The sequence below is a fragment of the Seriola dumerili genome, unplaced genomic scaffold, assembly GCF_002260705.1.
Source record: "Seriola dumerili isolate Sdu_G_001 unplaced genomic scaffold, Sdu_1.0 BDQW01000003.1, whole genome shotgun sequence".
NCBI lineage: Eukaryota > Metazoa > Chordata > Actinopteri > Carangiformes > Carangidae > Seriola > Seriola dumerili.
In genome coordinates, this window is record NW_019174258.1 from 12202504 (window position 1) to 12224525 (window position 22022).

General features: G+C 40.7%; 1 protein-coding gene across 1 annotated transcript in view; it reads right to left on the reverse strand.

The window, feature by feature from the left end:
• Positions 1-22022, reverse strand: part of itfg1 (integrin alpha FG-GAP repeat containing 1) — a 147496-nt gene that overhangs the window by 20286 nt on the left and 105188 nt on the right. The window contains exons 13-14 of the mRNA XM_022745550.1: positions 14820-14863; positions 11148-11226 (exon numbers count right to left, since the gene is read on the reverse strand). Of these exons, the coding sequence (XP_022601271.1) occupies positions 11148-11226; positions 14820-14863 (123 nt within the window). The remainder of the gene's footprint in view (positions 1-11147; positions 11227-14819; positions 14864-22022) is intronic.

Below are 22022 nucleotides of genomic sequence, written 5' to 3' on the forward strand. Positions count from 1 at the left end.
AAAAAAGTGAGAAATATTAGAGAGAGAAAGACAGACAGAGAGAGGACATTAATGCCTCTGAGGGAGCTACAGCATCCTAATGTGTCTACGTGTGTCCATCTGCTGAGGTCTGATGACACACATCCTCATGTATAGCCTCGTCCTGTCTGGAGGTTTTACCACCTTTGTGCAGACAGGCAAGGTGACAATGTGACGTGTGACATCAGCCTGAAACTAAGTCAAGTGTGTTTGAAATGTGAAATATGAATTTTGAGACAATAAAAAAAAAATCGAAACATTTATGTAAAACACAACTGTGTAAAGCGAAAACATACTATCTGAAAATCTTTTTGTAGGACAATGAGAAATAGGTAAATATCATGATCCCAATGATTCATCAAGAAATTAAATATGGTCATTAACTTTGTTGGCTTGCAATGCAGGCACACACTCATGCACGCATATACACAAACACACACTCTCTCTCTCTCTCTCCCCCACTCCCCAGGGCTTCAAAATGGAACAAAAAAAAAGTGGTTTCAGAGAAATTCCTAGTGCCTGTCGCTATAGAAACCATTTGCTCCCCTGATGGCGATAAAAGAAGCAAATTGCAGCGATTGAGGGTGGAGCCATGAGAGGTAGAAGTGTACATGCACGCACAAACACACACATACACATATGTACGCAGTCTGCTTCGCATGGAGAGCCTCTTTTATTGTCCATACAATAGTGTCAAGATCTGGATATTGATTTGGGAGGGAAATTGTGTGTGAATATATATATGTGAGAGTGTGAATGTGATATGCTAGAAGACCCAGAGGACTTTATAGTTGGCCATCACCACCCAGTTTTGCACTCCCTCTCTACAATTGACACCTGTGCACAGATGACACCCCGAAATGACACTATGTGTGCGTGCGTGCGTGTGACAACAGACAGCTGTCATTGCTCTTGTTTGACCTAAAATCTAAATAGAAATAGCAGGTTCCCATATTTAAAGCTCCACCAAATTTCCTGTTCTTAGTCCATGAAGCATCCACTCAGTGAAGTTGTACCTCACTTTAGCTTTCATATCTTATTCAGAGATGAAAAACCAGCAAAAACTGAAATAACAAACTTCAGGAGAATATGACAATCAAAGGAAAAAACAAACAAAATAAGCCAGAGATAACTAAATAAAAATAACTAAATAAAACATACCAAGTGTGTTAGTTAGAGAATATTGTAGGCTTATGATCTTTATATATATATATATATATATATATATATATATATATAGATCTATATGTATATATCTATATACAGTATATATATATATATACTGTATATATATATATACAGTATATATATAATATTTAGAGCATAATGAACTGCACACTTGCTCATATAAGAACATGACCTTGTCATTGAATATTTTCTTAGAATAAAAGCATTTATAAATATTTCTATTCTCAGCAGCTTTGAAGACATGACTTATTCAAATTGAGCCACAATTACTAACCAACAAAACCAAGTAGTAACATTTGGAATGATAATTAGGTGCTGCAAGACTGGCAAGTAATATTTTCTCAGGCAGAATAGGGTATATATATTTTGTAAATATTTGCTTCCACAATTGCAGGTACACTCAAGATTGTCAAACTCCCATGCTGTGGTGAAACTAACTTAAACTTATCATGAGAGAGTTCAGGAAAGCCTCTCAGTTTCTCAGTTATAACAGAAAACAGCTGCCTTTGCTGTTACAGATATCAGCACATTGAAACATCTAAATGCTAATGCTAGCATGGTAACATGCTAACAATGACAATGATGATGTTTAGTATAATGTTTTCCATGTTTACCATTTTAGTTTAGTTAGTTTGCTAGCATATGCTAACTAGTACTAAATACAAGGTGGAATGTCATTCATTTTGCAGCCATTTGTTCGTAAATCAAAGCACTGAGCACAAAGCACAAAGCACAACATTAAATGTTTGACCTAATGATCGCATTAGATTAAAAGCCAGTGGATCACAAAAATTATGAGGATTCATCCTCCATGGGCACCATGAATGTCTACAGAAAATGTCATGGCAATCTTTCTAATAGTTGAGATATTTCAAACTGGATCTGGCTAAAACATGATGGGCATGGACTAAATAATAATAATGATAATAATTAATCACGAACAGCCTCTTTCAAAACTTAATCCTGGGATGAACTTAGTACAGCAGGTAGATTTTAACTTCTTTATGTACATCATTCAGACATAAAACAAGCTTTTCATTCATCTTAATATAAAGAAGTTTAGAGACAGATGAACAGGCAGTCAGATGACAACGGTGACAAATGAAAACCTAAGCTTTTAGCTTTGGACAGTGTATGATAGAAATGAAGTGCAGAGGAGAGAGGTTACAGGGTGAGAAATGATAGAGAAAAGAGACAGATGAAAGTGAGAGGAGGGCTGGAGGAGGGATGCGGAGGAGAAAAAACATGAGGGAGGAGAGACGGAGGAGGGAGGTTAAAGAGTGAAAAACAGGGAAGAGAAAGAGCATGCTAAGCCTGATCAATAGTAATTCTCCATGTATCTGTGTATCTCCACTCATTTTTTGTCTACCACTTCAATATTTCCTTCTCTTCTCCCCTCTTCTCTTCGGATCTCTCTGTGTTCTTCTTCTCCCATCTTCTATCTTTCTCTTTTGTTCCACGGTCATTTTCACTTCTCCTTTTCTCTCTGCTTTCAGCTCTGTCCTCTGCAACCTCTCATTTTCTCCCCTTCCAACCCTTTTCATTTCTCTCATCCACCTACTCTCCTATCTCACTCCCATATTGTGGATACTGTGTGTGCTTCGAGCCAATCGTCCATATACTGTGCAATAAAATGGTTTGAGAATAGGGTAACACTCACTGTTGACCTGATGAGGTCTCTGAGAACAGGAGTATACTGTGGCCATAGATCAGCATGACGTTAAGTGCAACAGGCTGACTTTTACGACACTGCTCGAGGCATCAGCATGATGCAGCAAAAACCAACATGAATGGCTTAAAGTGAATGTACAAGTCAACACAACTCAGTACACACACAATTTTCCATTTCAATTTGTATCTAACGTTGTTTGGGATCTTCTAAATGTCTAAAAGGTTAAGATATGATAAACATGTTTGTGGGTGAGTTGCTGCAGGTGAACATGTGTTTTTTTAAAGGTTGTGTATGCATGTACAATGAGTGTGTGCGCTGTTTGAATGTGTGCGAATGAGCCATTGCTAATCCCCCGAACTCATTAGCCTAATTGGACAGTCTGCAGAGAGCTCCACATTGATCTGAGCCTGTTATGATTCTCCTCACTATGAGCACTCACTCTTTCTGTCTCTCTGTCCTCCCACTTCCTGTCACTACTCTCTCAAATGTCCTCACTCTCTTCCTTTCTCCTCTGTTTCCTCTCTGTGAACATTAATCTGTGGCATCATTGACCCACTCGCCCTGTTTGGACACAGCTAACTAACAATTTGCAGCTTGGTGTCATTATCAGCCAAATACATTGGGTTAAAAGAAGCAAATGTAATGACGGGCAATAGCTGGATTTCAGTCCAAGTATATTTATGGGAGTGATGAAGTACTGAATTTAAAACCTCAAAAAGAATGGTATGTTCTGACAAATGTACAAGCTCCTTTAAGGAAATTCTGACAAAGTCTAAGCACTGTTTTATCTCACGGCACAACACCTTACAAATTTATGGGTGGCTTTCAATGCTTTGAAAAGCTGTTTATAGAACAAATGTCCTCCACAACTTCCCGGAAAAGCTACTGTTGTGATACTGAGGTCAATAACTGTTAATTGAGAACATAAACAAATACATTTGTTTCATCAGTTGTAAAGAAATACACAAAATGAACAACACTTGCAGGCGGTTTTACTGAGGTCAGCTGGTGAAAATCATAACCACAGTGACATCAATAATTGTGCAATGTAAGAAGACTGAACCCACCAGGACTCTTCCTAGAGTTTGGATGTCTGTCCAAATTGCGTGACCAGGCAAGAAGGGCCTTGGTCAGGAAGGTCACTCTAACAGAGCTTCAGAAGTCCTCTGCAGAGAAGGGAGAACCTGCTGGATCGTCCATCTCAGCAGCACTCCATCAATCAGCCCTTTATGGTAGATCGGCTAGACAAAAGCAACTTTGAGCAAAAGGCATACGGCAGTCTGCTTGGACTTTGCCAAATGGCATTTAAAGGACTCAGAGAGCTTGAGGAAAAAGATTCTCTGGCCTGATTGAAAAAATGAAAAGAAAGATTGAAGTCTTTGGGCAGAGCTCCAAGCACTGTGTCTGGCAAACACCAGACACTGCTCATCACCTGACTAATACCATCCCTGCAGTGAAGAATGGTGCTGGCAGCATCAAGCTATGGCGGGACTTCTCAGTGGCAGGGACAGGGAGACTTTGAGGGAAGGATGAATGCAGCCAAATACAGAGAGGTCCTTGAAGAAAACCAGCCCCAGTGTGCACTTGACCTGAGACTCACCTTTCAGTATACAGCCAAGATAACGTTGGAGTAGCTTGGGGACAAATCTCTTGACTGTCCTTGAGTGGTCCAGCAAAAGCCCAGACTTAAACTCCATTGAACATTTGTGGAGAGACATGATGACAGTTGACAGACGCTTCCCATCCAACCTGATGGAGGTTCAGAAGATCTGCCTGGAAAAATGGGTTAAGCCACCCAAATTCAGATGTGCAAAGACTTAACAGGAAATGGAAGGTGATACCATCAGTTGTGAGGAACCCAATTAAGTGCTTTGGGAGGTGCTTTATTGACTCACTGGGAGACCAAAATATCATCAAAAATGTGCAGCAAAAGGTGGGAGAAGGTCTGAGGAATATTGGGGCTTCCAGCGACATTGAGAGTGTGGATTTACCAACATGGACTGGAGAGGATACACTATGATAGAAAGACAATGTCGGGCTCGTATGTCAGTGTCGACAGGGGCTTTGGAACTCACAACATCAGCCCAAGAAAGGACTGATGAAGAAGAACACTCCTACAGAGAGAGATCAGAGCAAGGGAAGAGGAGCTGCATCAGTCAAAAGCAGTAAGCCTGGGCTGGCAGGTTGTCTGGACGAGATGGCAGACTGAAAACACACCCTGACATGGACTGACATCTGGAGGTATCCACCATTGCAGCTATGACACCCTCCCTAGCAAATCTCCAAACATGGTTGCTGGCAGACAACCCCAACTGCAATCTACGCGGGAAAAGAAGTACACTGGAGTATGTACTGACTTTCAGCCAAGTAGGCTTCACCCAAGGGAGATATACTCGGAGACATGACCAAGTCCTCAGAGAACTTGCAGTCATGCGAGATCATGGAGATGAAAAGGACAAGAAGACCAAACAGAAGCCTATGTGCATGGTACTTGTGAGGGAGGAGCATGAACCAGGGAAGCAGCTGGAAGAGAACAACATGGGCATCCTGAGCCATGCAACAGGCTGGAGAATGGCTGCTAACTTGGACAAATGATTCACATTCCCAGAAATTGTACTAATCGCATAGAGACCTGACATCATCCTGTGGTCATCCAAGACCAAGAAGATCATCATGATAGAACTGGCCCTGTCTTGGGAAGAGAGGTGTGATGAAGCTAACGAGAGGAGAAGAGCCAAGTACGACACCTTGATGGCCGACTGCTGACAACAAGGCTGACAAGCATGGCTATTCCCAGTCGAGGTGGGATGTCGAGGCTTTCCAGCTCAGTCTGAGTGTCAGGTGTTTACTGCTCTAGGAGTAACAGCGCAAACATGGAGAACAGCAGGGCAGAAGATCTCCACGGCTGCAGATCGAGCATCCTGTTGGGTGTGTATGAAGAGAGAGAGAGTAGTAGCCGGAGGCCCACCATCGACACACAGTGACTAATCACCATCCTGAGAGTGCATTGAGTAAAGGGTTGAAACACTTGACAACACATGGCCTCGGCTGAGGATGTCAGTGGTGTAGCACCTTAACACTTGATGCTGTTACAACATACTGATAACCAAGAAGACTCGAAGCTGTATCTGCTAGGGGCTTCTAATAAGTACTGAATTAAGGGTCTAAATGCTTTTCTAAATGAGAGGTTTTAGCTTTTTGATTTTAATAATTTCCAAAAATTTCTAAAAACATGTTTTTTCACTCATCATTATGGGTTTAATAAGTTAAGTTATTACAGTTCACCGTAAATGATGGTATTACTCTCTTTCATCATCTGTCCTGATAGTGGCCAATAATCCAGAAGTTATTTTTCTCTTCTATTACTTTTAAAGACAGGATGATTTGTTTTCCTGTGAATCAGAAGACAACCATACTAAAGGTGACAGCACTCTCAATTTGTCTGATAAATTCAAAGCAGTGGGACTACTTTCAGCAAAAGGAAGCCAACTTTTCTAGCTGAGTAGTTGACAACTGCTTCTGAGAAAAATGAGTCTGTGAATGGTGGGGGGTTATTGTTTCTGGATAATTTAAATCAAATCTAATATCTGAGGTGGTGATAACAAACCACAGTGGCCTCTCTTTATCTTTTTGAGTGTTAATTATAATCTAACTATTTCCATTGAAAGTTACAAGTTACTTCTGAACATTGTTCCCTAGTTGTATAAAGATAAATGGTCTTGGATGACCGTGTGTGAGCTGGGACCCCGAGGTGTTTCTCCAATCTTAGCGTCTCTGAGAGTATCCACAGCGGAGGAGGGGGGGAGGAATAAAAAGGCTGTTAATGAATAACTTCAACTATTCATCTGCACCACCCCACCTGTCTCTCTCTCCCTCTCTCTCTGTCTCAGCAGGAGTTAGTTGATAATGAGGCGTGGTGTTGTCAGAATCACAGTCCATGCCCATCCATCCAAGCTGCTTAGTAAGGGGCCTGGTACACCACTGTCTGGTACGCGTACACACACACATACACACACAAGGTCATGAGGAGACAGATGTCGGGGTACGCACATGCACTTGTGCATATGTACATGTTGCACAAATGCAGCACACAGACTGAAAAATATGTGAGATTAGACAAATACTTGAACGCACACATACTGTACATACAGGTTCACACACTGTATGCATTTCCCATACACATATACACACAGTAAGAGTTATGAGAGTACAAAATCTTGTCAGTACTGCTGTTGGCCTTTACTTGTCAGATCAGGCGGTGACATTATCAACATTATGTGCAGATACAGTAGGTATGAGTATGTATCATCTACTATTTCTGCTCCTCTCTACGTCCAAATTATCTCTTCCCCTTCTCTTTTCTTCGTCCCACCAACCCCCTGATCTCCTTTGACCTATTTCTTCCTTTTTTCCCCCATTTATCTCTCTCTCATCGCTTTATGATGTGCCTCCCTAGTCCTTGTCCCTATCTCTCAGCATATTATAATCTCTCCTTTCCTCTCTTTCTTTCTTTCAGGAGGGTGAAGGGTAAGTGAAGATCGTTGGGCCCCAGTGGAGAGGCCCAGACATTGTGTGTGTGTGTGTGTGTGTGTGTGTGTGTGTGTGTGTGTGTGTGTGTGAGTGCGTGTGTTTGTGTGTTTGTGTGCACCCCATCATTGCTCATCTCTGGCAGCCTCGCTGGCTGTTCCCCGAGCTACAAGCTACAGAATAAATACACTTTAAATCACCACACACACGCAGGCACGCAGACACACACACACGCACGCACACACACGAAGCCTGCTCCCTGGCAGCACTTTGCTGCTGCTAAATGAGGGGTCTGGGGAGTTGTGCCGGCAAAGCCTTTGGCTACTCTCTCGCTCTCCTCCTCTCTCCGTGCACATGAGTCAAACACACACTGGAAAAATAAGTCGGAGTTATGATGGGCAGACTATAATATGCCTGGATATTATTATGTTAAATAGATGGGATTCTACTTACTGAACGTCACCAAACCAGGAACATAAAGGCACTCTGGGGACACGGAGACTTTTTCCAGAAAGACACGTATTAGCTGAATGGTCAGTCAAGACCATCTGCTCTTTTCATGAACTAGCTTGTCTGATTGCATCATGGTCAAAAATAGAAAACCCGTATTCAAACCTTTTATTAAAATCATCTTTTGTGTTGAATATTTGAATTCCATAAAACATGGGTGACCTGCTCAAAAGATCCCTGTGGAGAATCAAACCAGGTGCTTCACAGTTACATGGTACTGGTATTCAAACCCACTAATATGCCCCATCCTCCTTGATGTCACCTCTTACACAGCCTTGGAGGGATTTTCCTATTTTTGTGACAAAACAATTACAAAAAAAGTAATATTTATAATCCACTGCATTGACTCGCTAAAGTATTTTTGGCCCAGCCCACCACTCCTGACATACCACATCTTATGACCTTATCTAACAGTGTGCAAAGCTGATTCAGACACTGAATTGTTAAAGGTAGATACTGAATATTGTCTGTTCATCATACTGAGAGGCAGGTAAGACAGGACTGGTTAAATGATGCCATGGAAACATGTCAAATAGTTGGTGAGGAAATGAGGAGTTTCAGATTCATGCTTAAAAAACAGACCTCACTGTAGAACCTACCCAAGTCAAATCAAGTGGACAAATCCCACTCTCCATGATATCCAGTTTTTAAAGCCACCTCTACTATAAACCCAAAAGTATGTAGACAGAGATATCTTTGACAGCCCTGTTTTAACAGTTTGGGCTACACTACCCTCAGTTACAGATGATACAATTATATCTATACAGTTCTGTGCTTCCAGTGTTGTGGCAGCAGTACTTATTTCGACATGTAAAGGGTTTTCCCAGTTTGGCATGGAAGAACCTGACTGGGCTTTGCAGATCCTTGACCTCAACCCAATGGACCCTCAACCCCTTTGGATGAACTGTAATACTGACTGCATGACAAGTCTTATCACCAAACATCAGTAGCAGACTTCACTAATGCTTTTGTGGCTGAATGGGGACAAATGTTGTGGGAAGAATTTCTAGAAGAGCAGAGGCTAAGTTTCAACGGTCATGAGATGGGTGTCCACATTCTTTTGGCTATGTAGGGCTGCAAAGCATTTATGTGAAATGTTAACACGTGTAAACTAATTTTTTGTAAATTATGTGAGAGTGAAATTCAAAAGCAGATGAAAGTCATTGGATTTTTTTCCACGTCTCACTTTTGTGTGATTTTAGAATTGTCACCACCTCCACATTCAGTGGGCTTCTGTATTACTCTCCATCTTCTCTGCAGTGGGTGTGGGTGCAGGTGGGGACAGCCCTCCCCTGCTCTCCCTGACTCTCCACTGTTTCTCTTTCTCTCCATGCCCATTCAACTGCATATTTTAAACCAGTGGAGTGTGTGGAGAGGGAATGAAACTGTGTGTTTCATCATGGTTTGAGACAACTAAATACAGGGTGGCCAGTGTTGATGCTTTGCCCACTCAGTGCTCTGGACTTGGACACAGAGCACCTAACTGAAAAGTCTGCAGCCACTAGAGGATTAGTTTTAGCACTGTTTTATAGCCAGGAGCTTAAAGCTGTCTTATGGTGGTGAAATAATAATGACGTTAAACTGTGATCTGTCTACTCGTTCTTAAAATATGTATATACTCCGACTGTGCCAACTGATAAATGAAACAATGGAGACTGACAAAGTGGGATTATGCTGCACACAGGAATACACATGCACACACAGACTATATATATCCCTGACCCCAGGCTGTCAGTGCATCTTGTCCTCATCCAGCTCTCTGCCCTTCCCACAATGTAACATCAACTAGGTTAACTGTAGCTAATACAGCACAGCACTGCTGCCCTCAATGTCTCCATGTATATGCATCTATCTCTCTACCTATCGATCTCTCCTTCCTTGTTAGTCTGAAGCAGTCTTAGGTGGTGCAAGGGTTTATAATTTTTCATACCATGGAGACCCAGTGATCCTGCAGGTTACAACATAACAATCTGAAGTACAAGTCACAATTCATGTGCGATAGTGAATTGGGACCAAAATCCACTACTTACAGCGTGGTGCCTTGCCAATACCCAAAAAGTACAGAACACAGCCAGATGTTTACTTGACAGGACTGACAACAACAACAGAAGGAGCGACCCTTTGAGAATAAATGAAGCTTGGAATAGAAAATAAAAGAACAAACCACATCAATGAGCAATAGCAATTCACTTCCACCACTCTTGATCATGCTGTCTTCCTCAGTTCCATGCGTCATCATCATCATCATCATCATCATCATCATCATCATCATCATCATCATCATTCCATGAACTCACAAATATAACTAAAGGTGGAGCATTGCTGCGAAACAAACACAATGTCTTTTGTGCCTTTTTAAATTGCAACAGAGACACTGGTCCTTTCAGACAGAATTTACCTTGGACTTAAATCAGAAGAAAAGAATGAGTAATCGACAGCCTGTTGAGTGTTGCTTCTCTGTGGAAGAAATTTCAGAGAAAAACGTCCAGTGTTTTTCAAGCTTTTACTAAATGTTTTTCTATGAGAGAACTGAATCCCATAGACATGACACTGCAGTAACTCGAGGCTTCATATTAGAGTGATGTTAGAAAATCTGCATTTATCTTTTAAAACTGAATCCTGTCAAGCAACAAATAAATATTACTTTTCTTATTTAATGTTTTGTTATATTACAACATTTTACAAAATACAAATGTGAGCGAGACCTGCATTTATAGAAGTAAAGGAAAAACAAAGTAATTCAGCATCTAATAATGCCTAAAACTACTTTAGTATGCAGATAGAATAAGTGTGAACTAAGCACACACTCCAACAGCATCATGGAGCGAGAATTATGAAAGTGATTCATTTTCAGTTCCACCACTCTTTGGAAGGACCTTCCTGTTGCTTTTTCTTTAGTTGCCCTTTCTGCTTCAGCCTTTGTCTTTGAGGCATAGAGGCTATTTTCCCATTTATAAAAAAGAAAAGAAAAAAGAAAGCCAGAAAATAAAATCAATACGTCCGTCTTCTTCTCATTCTCTACTTTCTTAAAATCCTCCAAAACAAACCCTGCGGTGTTTAGCCAGACTCAGGACAGCTGTCATTGTCAGGAGGTTAAGTTATTAATAAACCTGATGTAGTGATGTTTAAAACCTCGGGCAGGGACGTTTTTTCTCTGACTATGCTCAATCATGTAGTTTGGCATAAGAAGTGAAAGCTACAATGGAAAGAGATTAAAAAAGAAAGAATTTACCTGAGGCGTTTTTCAGGTAGCCGTTGGAATCCGCTGTGGTGTACATGACATAGGGACCGGGCTGGTTAACACCAAAAGGCTGTAAAAAAAAAACAAAAAAAAAACACACACACACACACACACACACCAGCACAAATCAAAAAAACTGACAAATGTTGACATCTTACAAATACCTCTTCACATCAGCCGTCTGTCAGCGAGGGTGAAAGAGGACAGCGAGGAAAAAAACAGGGCAGGGTGACAGAAAAACACAGAAAGAAGAGCAAGAGTGGGCAGACAGAGAGACAGGCGTGTTGTCACCACAGTGACCTTGAGCACTTTTGTTTAGTTTTATTTTCACTAGGTGACACAGCAAATGTTTGACTTAGCTGGCTTGAATCTCACAGAGCATAAATGAGTGTGACGGCTGCGTGTCTGCGTGGGCGGACACAGAGAGGTTGTCTTATCTCTTCATTATGAAAGGATGTCAACTAATGAAGAGATCTGTTGAGCCATCCTTCGCTTTAAATCAGCTAATCATGAGACGGTTACGCACGAAAACATACACACTGCAACAGAGACTTGGCCCTTTATGCTGTGACACTCAGCAGTCGGGTGAGAGAGGAATAGAAATGAGGTCAAAAAAAAAGAAACGGAGAGAGAGAGAGAGAGAGAGAGAGAGAGAGAGAGAGAGAGAGAGGGATGGGAAAGCCACAGAGGAGCAGACTAAGAAAGACAGCGGAAGAGAGGTGTGACTAAGAAGAAAAGGAGCGAGAGAGTGAAATGAAAAGATAGACGGGGCTTGATGGATGGGAGAGGAGAGGAGTAGAAACAGCCACGAGCTCCACTTGTCTACTATACCTTTCAGTTAGCGGTTGGAAGAGTAGACAGACAGAAAACCAAAACAACTCTAATACCAGCAGCCTCTTGTTGATGCCAAAGCTAATGTGTTTTGCAAAAGGCTTTTTCGCTGCTGAAAGGTTGTATAAAGAGTGATGCTATTGGCTGTTTTATTTCTGTCAGACTCCTCCACCCGCCTACGCACAAGCATCTGACATGAGCTCTTCAGGATGAATAACAGGTGTTTAAAGCTGGAAGAGCAGAGCCGAGTCACATGACTTGGACTGGAGTCAGACTCGAGTCGTGAATCCGATGACTTCAGACTCGACTTGACAAAATCAAAAAAGACTTGCGACTCGACTTCCACTTTAACACCAGTGACTCATGACTTCACTTGGACTTGGGTCTTTTCATACCTTACACCAAACCCAAGGATTAAAGAGCAGTGTTTCCCATACATTGATTTATTTGTGGCGGCCCGACACATTTACAGGCATATATTGATTTTATCATTTATGGTCGCACTGCTTCTTTGTCCGCCCCTCTGCTCCCTATGGCGCTGAATACTCACACACACATGGAGCACACAGCAGAGCAGAGTGGCTGCAGTGTTTAGACAATGAACCAGGTGACGTGAATTAACAACAACTATGCTTGTTACTGTGAGAGCAATAAAAAGCAAGAGGCCAATTAGCACTTTACAAACCACCTGTTCAACAAATATGTCGAAAAGTGACACTTTCAACTATTTTGTCACCGGTCTCCTGTCATTTCTTTTAACTGCAGCAAGCTGGTTATGCTAATAGTGAACTGTTACGAAGGAGCTAAAATGAAAGCTGTCATGTAGTGCAGTAACTGCAGGCAGTGAATCACACCGGCAGCAGAGGGAGGGGGACAGAGGACGGACTGATACTGACTGATGTTCTTCATTCTTTCTGAACTTCACTCAGTATTTTGATATCAGGTGTATTGTTTATTTTACTACCATTTTGAATTTCTTTCCAGCGAGATATTATTGAGTTTATAGTGACTTTGCTGCTGTGAACATTACTGTTGCTGCTCCAGAAACAGTATTTAATTTTGTTTATAATATAAATCAATTCTCTCTCTTTTTTTTTTTTGTTGGCATTTTTTTCTTTTTTTCAGCTTTCCTTGCCTTTATTTGACAGTCAACAGTCAAGAGAGAGAGAGAGAGAGCGTAAGACATGCAACAAGGGCTCACGGCTGGAATCAAACCCCGGATGTGTGTGTGCTGGGACCTTTTAGCCACCAGAGCCAAGACTTGAGACTTGTGACCTGCAAAACATTGACTTGGTCCAACCTCTGATCAAATGTCACTGCTTAATAAAATGATGGCTATATTTAACTCCAGAAGTTCACTGTATATGAGCTCATGGTTTATTTTTCCTGCAAAACATTATATCCCATTCAGACCGACACAGTGACGCCAGTCAAACCCATGCAGAGGGTCTGTCTGAATGGGTTAACGTAGGCCTCCTTCAGGACCCTTCTCCTAGCAGGTTACTACTAGAAATGGAAATTGATTCAAAGATGCTGATTTTAAAACATCATTTAACCTACTTGTCAGACAGCAAGGGGCAGAGAGAGTCAACTTTCATCTGGTAATTACTGGATGTAATTCATTGTACCTCTCAGTTTTAATCAGAGAGGTGTACGAACTGTTCTGTAGACTGCAGTCTCACATGCTAACAATGAGCAGTGACAGTTGTCTCTTATGAAAGGGTCCAATGCCGGTTGAACACAAGTTGAGTACACCTGTGTCATGCATGCATAAGCTGTCTGAAGGGATATTATTCTGTAATGAAAAGATAAGATAAGGTCATGGAGAGGAACACATTTTATTATAGGGTACTTAGCTAATTTAAACTCTATACCCTTATACCTGCAAAATGAATAAGGCCGGTAAGGTGGTGTAATCACTTTATCTGATCTGGTTTTCAATAGTCTTCAATGTGCTGATTTGATATTGGAGAATTTCTTCAAAAGGAGTAATGTCATCTTCTGCTGTTTTCTTCATCAAGATTTTCTTCTTGAGACAAATTCTACAGCTACATGAGAAACTTGAGGCACAGCTAGGACCTCTGTGAAAGGCCTAACTCAACCTTGCAGAGGTTTACATATGAAACTAATAAGTGCTGTCTGGGTCTGTCATGCCAGTGGATATCTCATAAACTTCCTAAATCTGAGCAGAGTGTAAACTAGGAACAGATACCTGTAAAATTATTAGTATTACCTATCTATCAGCAGAGAGTATACGGTAAAGGCGTAGCTGAATAAAAACAAGCCATGAGCAACAAAATCTCAAACTATATTTACTAAGGACAGGAGTTGGAAATCAGGCACATCAGGAATTTATTTATTTAATTATCTTATTCAAAGATTCAGATATTGATATTTCAGTTGAAAATGTCATTTATCGGAAAATGTATTGGAAAATGCCAACCACTAGGAAGAGGATAAAGTACAGCATGGGTGCATGGGCCACTGACTTATATAATGAAGGACTCTAACTTGTCCCCATTAACAAAGAGGGGCAAGGGGAGGAGTATGAGCAGGTGAAAATCAGGTAATGGTGTACTGCATAAAATCAAACCCCTCGACGTTTTGGCCGGCAATGGTGGTAGTTTAGACTATCTCTCTTTCTGCTAAAAAAGTGCTGAGTACAGAGTCTGGAGGAGGATAAAGATTTATGCATGTAAGGATAAGTGCACCCAGACACACACCTGCTCAGACTGTTCAGCCGTCAGGACAGATAAGAAACTATTTTACCACACAATACATATTTTGTGCCGTCATTAGAAAAATGGACAAACCAAAAGACAGATTTCTTACCTTCACTTCTTCAGGGCAGTCATTGGAGCAGAGGCCGCTGAGCACTGAGAAAGACAAAGATGCCAGAGTCAGACATGACACTCAGCATGTGTTAAATGTCCAGCACAATGACACACGCTGCTGTGGAACAATCCATGGTGGTGCCGTTTCTGTGCCCTGAGGGCCACTGTATCAACATGTATCAAACTTCAAGCAATCAAACTCACACAGAGAAATAAACTTTGCTTACACAACGACTCAAATTCCACTGTTTCTGACAGCTCGAACATAAAAAATCCAATTCATATTAACTGTGCTTGAGTGTTACCTAATGTTTGCATTGTATTTCATAGCATTTAATCATCTTTTCTGTTTGTTAGGTGGACGTTGACAAGCCAAAAAAAAAAAAAATCAAAGAAGGGAGGAAAGGAGGGAGGGTTATAAATAAATTGCTAGCTGTGAGAAACATAAAAAATAAATGTGCAAACTATTAACACTGCACGTGTGCGTGTACGTGCACACTAAGTATTTCACTTATTTGTCTGTACAAGCGAAGCGAGGACAAAATCCGCTGAATTGCTAATAAGTCATTAGGGAAGTGACTTTATTAGCATACTAATAGGGTTCTGGGTCTAGGTTGCTTTGATTTGCCTGATGGAGTCACGCTGAAGCCCAATACTGTGTTAATAAGGTCTGCACCCAGTGCTGTAGTAAACAGCAGCTAAACTCAGTGCACCTACTCAAAGCAACATCACAGTGGCCCTGACTCCATTGTATAGACAGTGGGAAGGTAAAGCCTCAGGACTTGTTCATCTCTAACTTTCAACACACATTAATTACAAACATCCATCTAAACAAAAGTGAGCAGTGTAACTATTTTACAAAGACTTTTCAATTATGTAAAGGCTGTTTAAAATGACCTGTTGTACAGTACACTTGTGGAAAAATGGCAGGTGAAATCTTCTCTCTTACATGATCTCTGCTCTACTAGTCACAATTTAATATTCTCCATAGCTCCCTAATAGTATTTGTCCACATTTAACCATTTAATCATCACCATGGTGCCTCTACTCTTTTTTTCCACACAGTTAAGGATATTTATAGAACTGTGAATCACACCATTCACAAATTGTAACTACTCATGAAAGCTTAAATACAGTGGGTCTAAAGGGCGATGCGGTGTTTTCTGAAGCACTTCTGGAGCGTCGTCTCACAGAGCAAATGCAACATCTTTTAGACGCTAGTGTCAGCACTCAATCCATTCTGTTTTTATTTTTTACAGTTTTTCACTCTCTTTCTTTCTTTCCTCTTGCTCACGTTGTGATGTGAAGGGAGCCATTCGAATCACACAAACCATCAACTTTCTCCACGTTGTGCTCTTCTGATCTACAGCAATCAGTCAAAAACTCCAGTTTCACTGTGAGTTCTCAAACTTCACTACGGGCAACTCAAGCTTAGATTAGCTATGACAAAAAAATACATGAATCAAATGGAAAATAGATTTAAATTATGCAATTTTTCATTCCTGTATACCTTTATAAGAAATAATTTAGGATATAGGATGGCACAGTTTGTCCATTGGCTGGTCTACCACTTGAGAGACTTAAATACTTCAACAGCTATTGGATAGTCTACATATGAAAGACATTGGTAATCACCTGATTTTTTTTTTTTTTTGATGCCACCATGGGGTTGACATTTGTAGTTTTGACTGAGATGTCTGGACAACTACTGACCAAACTATCTAGACATTCACTTGAATTTCAACAACTGAAGTTGTTGTTGCCTTTTGGCTGCTGCCGTCAGGGGTCGCCACAGCAGAACACCATCCACATAGTTCATCTGGCATAGGTTTTTATGCTGGATGCCCTTCCTGATGCAACCCTTGGTTCGAGGGGCCTTCCCATTAACCTGAGCTATACTTTGCATCTAATGCTAATTGGAAAATGTTAGCATGCTAACACCCTAAACTAAGATGGTGAATGCGGTAAACATTATACCTGCTAAACACCAATTGCACCAAATCCTGTATACAAAATGCAGTAGTGGTCCAGGATTGATGACTGCATTGCACCATTTTCTTGTACTCCATGTGGTAGCTCTTCTGCCATCACTTTGTGTGCATAAACAAGAGGATTTTTTTTTTGAAGCTTTGATTTAAAAAGAAATGGCGTATTTGTGGCAAAAGCATATTGCTGCTTTGAAGTTCACAAGCCTATTAAGTATATGCCTGAAGTGGAATTCAGATGGAGCCCCCATCAAAGACAAACATGTATTTCTTGACCCTTACTGACCACACTGCATGTCAGTTGCTGCTTGTTTTGTTGCCATTTAACATGGCTTTTGAAAGTTTATTCAGTAATCACATGGGTATTGTCAGTGGTTGTTTGCACCACAAAATGTTTTCAAGTCAAGGATATCAAAACAGGGCTGCAGTGACAACAGACCATTCATGATTTATTGACAACATAAAAACTTCAATTATGTCTTTGTACATTCACTTACTATGGAAACATGTGAGAGAGTAATCTGGATCCTTTAAGATGCAGCTAGTTCCTAAATTTGTTTCTGGCTATTGTAGAGACCAAGAAGCTGAGTAAAGTTGAATGAAGCTGAATGACACTAAAAAAAATCATTAGGCATTTGCCTCTGAAAAGATAAAAGCCTTTAGGAGCCCAGAGGAAGTCTGACCTGCTACACCAAAGTGGTCAGAAACAGCCCTGCATGTAATTATCCCACTCATCAACTCTCAACAAATACCGCATCATCACATCACAGGCTTTGGACCAAAGTCTTCCATGAAGGACACAGATGATCAATAAATCATAGGGATCAGATTATTCATCACTTGTTTGAATTTCATGCTGTTTGAGGTCAGGCTACCGGCACCACTGTCACTGACACTGTAAATCAATAACACAGAGGGATTAGACTGCCATTTGTTAGGAGTCGGTCTCATTTGGGATTATCTGGAAAGAGAACATTGCACATAGGACAAAGGCTGCAGCAGGACTCAGAGCCACCACCAATCTCACTGCAAACTCCCCCGTCTCCTCTGCTGCAAGTTTACTTTACTATTCTTTGCATTTCATTTTGCTGCATAGAAAATGTTTTCGGAGATTACAGAGCAACTATCTTCACTTCCGCAGTTTTCTCTCTTTATGTCTCTGTGGTTACCAGGTCAGTTGAGAAACCAGAGATGTGTAAAAATGCACTTCCCAGAGGATTCGCTTCTTCTCTGTGGGCTTCAGCACAAACTGTGAACTTGTTAAAATACTATACATCCCTGATGTGAAATGTATCCTCAATTTATGAAACACCACAGAGAAAGTGGAAGATGTCAGTGCGTGAAAGGACCAACGGGAACAAACAATGTCACGCAGCTTGATTACAAATAAACCGTATGCCAGGAAGTGATTGTCAGGATTGTCTCTTCTATTGGGAAACAGAGGAGAGGAGTTTCCTGCAAATTTAAATGAACAAATTTGAGAGGAATTGATTTGCACAGCAATCTGTCTTGGTGACACAAAAAAACCCCCACCAGATTTTTGTGACATTTAAATTTCCGGTGTAGATGTCACAAAGCTAAATCACACTTGGCATCCCATGGAAGTAACACTGTAAGAGCACCCTTCTGTCATGCCAAACTTTCTGGCTCCTTTTTAGTCAAATATGAAACACCTAATAAATTCCAAATTAAAACCCAAAATGGAGCCACGTTTAGTCAAATGTCTTCACAAATCCACTAGATACTTTTGAATGCTCAGTATGTGAAGCAATGGAAACATTTATAAATTTAATTGTGAGAGCAGGACACACACATGCTCCATTAAGAATTTCATGACATGAATTCATTGATGCATAAAAAGAAAGAGAGAGAAAAAGATGGACATGAATGCAGAAGCCCTTCACAACTCAATGGGCACGGCGTCGCTCCAGGAAGTAGATGAGTTTGTGTCAGAGTGGGTATTTGTGTGTGTGTGCGCGTGTGCGTGTGTGTCTAGGCAAGGCTGTCACAAAACTTATAAGAGAGAGGAAACTCAAATCTAGTGTTTCTTCTAGACCGCTTTATTCTTCATACTTCAATCTCTGGTTGACGTGTAACAAGTATGTAACAGCTCCTCAATGGCTAAAACAAGATCCCTGGAATAGCTCTCACACATTCTGTGGACGACAGATTCTGTCTCTTGCCAATACAAGAGTCTCACTCACACACACACACACGCACACACGCACACATGTACACCCAGACAGTACAGCTTATACAGCCTCTAGTAGATTGAGCTAGCCTATTTTCTGGTGTAATATTAAGACTGATGGCAGCTCTTTCGCAGGACTAACCTAATCAAGTGGAGGACGAACTGGTCTGTGTACTCTGTTTGGGTCTTTGTGTGTGTGTGTGTGTGTGTGTGTGTGTGTGTGTGTGTGTGTGTGTATTTGTGTTTCCATCAACGGAGTCAGCCAGCGAGCAGCATTTCATCAACAGTGCAAAAGTGTCTACTGTTTCTTTTTTCCTTTTTGGTTGGACCGCAACAGCGGGGCCAACCCTATAAACGGGTCTGTCGCTGACTGACTGACTCACTGAGTGATCAAATTACACAATTGGCCAACTGAGTGCTGTGTGTGTCTGTCTGTCTGAGTGATAACTTTACACCATTGTTTGGCTGGCAGGTCATTATTATTTCAAAATGATTTGGCGTTAACAAGCAGTGCTGACAACTTTGTCACCAGATTAACCATTTAGTCACTTTTTTTTTCCCAAAAATGCTTAGCAACAACTCTAGCATCTTTTTGGACAAACCCTAGCTACTTTCCATAGAAGACAGTTGCCAGTATTGCCAGGTTGTCTCTGAATGTTCATTTTACAAGTAAATGTACCTGAAATCACAGCACTGTGATTGTCTTTATTGATGTTAATCGAGGTTATAAAATCAGGATTTTAACAGTGAAGAGCAGCTGCTTAGAAACGGCTGTATACTTATATATATGTAAATATACGAGTGAAACACTGCATAACCATACGGATACATTCTCCTGCTGAGAAACTAAAATCCCCAAAGAAGGGATCAACTGACCTTGTGAGGCTTAACGAGCGCATCCCAATTAGTTATTTTTTTTTTCTAATGCAGCCAGTTTAAAATATGCACTGGCCAGTCACAAATTGTGAGGGACCATTCTCATTTTCAAAAAAAAAAAGAAAAGAAAAAGAAAAAGCCTTTGGATTTGAATAATACGGTGGATGTTTTTGTCAAGAATCTGATGAGGAAGGAATATCTGTTTCAAGTAAGCACAGCTTACTGTGTTTATGGTTATCTAAATGACAAGCGGGAGTCAGGCTCTATGATCAGACTTGCTTAGCTCATTAATATGTACTGCATGTCGGGCTGTGTCTAGTTTCAGTGACAGCTTAGCTGCAGCTGTCAGTTAGTCATAATTCAGATTTAACTAGAGACCATTTGCGATGGTTCTCAACATGAAGCCCTTCAACATGTTGAGAACAAAAATTACAATACAGCAATATAATAACTGTATTACAAAGTTGTCTACAACTACAGAGTGAACTTATAGGTGGTGTGTTTTATATTATTACTGCTGCTAAATGTCACGGGAATTGTATAAAAGTTGCAGAAAACTGGGGCTGAGTCTCCTTCAAACTGTACTTCTTAAAACTCATCTGTGGATGTGTTTCCTGAACTCCTCAGATGGATGATGATGTATTAAATGAAGACGATTAGATTTGCCAGATTTGCCAATACCCTCCCGTTATAGCTTAACAGGTTTAAAATGAATTTACTGATAATAGAAGTGTTTGGGTTTGAGGTGATGACATTAAATATTAATGTGTTGCTAAGTGTAATTTTAACCATTCATTCACAGGCAAAAGCAATAATTTCATCTGACTTTCTAATGGGAGGCAAAAGATTGAAATGCTGTAAAAAAATAAATCAAAAATAAAGCCTGAATTAGATTTGTTCTTCCATCAGCTGGCTTTGCAGACAATGTATTGAACATATTATTTGCTATAAACAACATAGGAACTGTAGGAACCTCTCCTGCTGCATGTTAAAGACCAAAGTAATATTAATGCTTGTGTAAGTTTCTGTGAAAAAATTTTTGATGCAGAAATACTGAAATCTCAAGTGTGATACACAGATACCGTAAAACACTGTAACAAAACACTTACTGAAGTGAACCATGAAACCTTTATAATTTGCAACAGATTGAGATCTTTGAGTACATTTTCTCCCACTAGAAAAAAACACAGTAATATAGTCCTCGGAGTGCAGAGAGGGGTAATTTCATGGGAAATAAATTTCTGTAACTGCACTTGTAAACACACAATTCTGCATGCATTTGTTTTCACTCAAAAATGATTGTTTCTGTTTATATAATCTTTTATATAACTGGAGATTCACCTGTAATTTCAGCCTCATTGGCCCTCTATAAAAAGAAACTATGGGGAGCCATGGTAACCACATGCACACGTCACAACACAGTCCTTAGCTGTTAGGTCAGCTGACGTCACACACACACACACACAAACAGAGGAAAATGCGATGAGCGGACATGCCGTGTTGACATGCTGTGTCAGCGCTAGTGGCTATGAGCACAAGTCAATGACAGCCAAGCAGACGCACACTGTACATGCAAACACACTGACACACAAACACAACAACATGACAGCTGATCAGCATTTGCTCTGAGATGCTCATCACTTCTCATTGTCCTCAGGATGCTTTTGCTGACCGCAGGGCTGCTTACAGACATGCAATGGCACAACACATGCCTACACAGACACACACAGACACACACAGACACACACACACACACACACACACTGTGCCTGACAGCAAGCTGACATCTGCTATTAAATAGCAAGAGCAACTCCAGAAATGACCACCTGCTCATGGCTAAATAATCCATGTTACATGGACAATCTACACAGTATCACTGGTGTGTATGTTTTGCTTATGAGCGTCTGCACATTTACAGACTTTCTGCTTTTCTGCCTGGTAAATAAAGACCTATGTAGCACAAAACATTTAGATTTTATTACAAAGGATCTGCAATAAAGAGCTGTCACTTAACAAGATGTCTCCCACAAAACTTGCTGCCTCATCAGTGCCTGACTAAAAACTAAAAACATATCCTTATTTGCCCCTATTAGACATTATGGCTTTAACGGCTACTGTCTGGTCGAAGTGTAAGTAAGACGAGGCACCA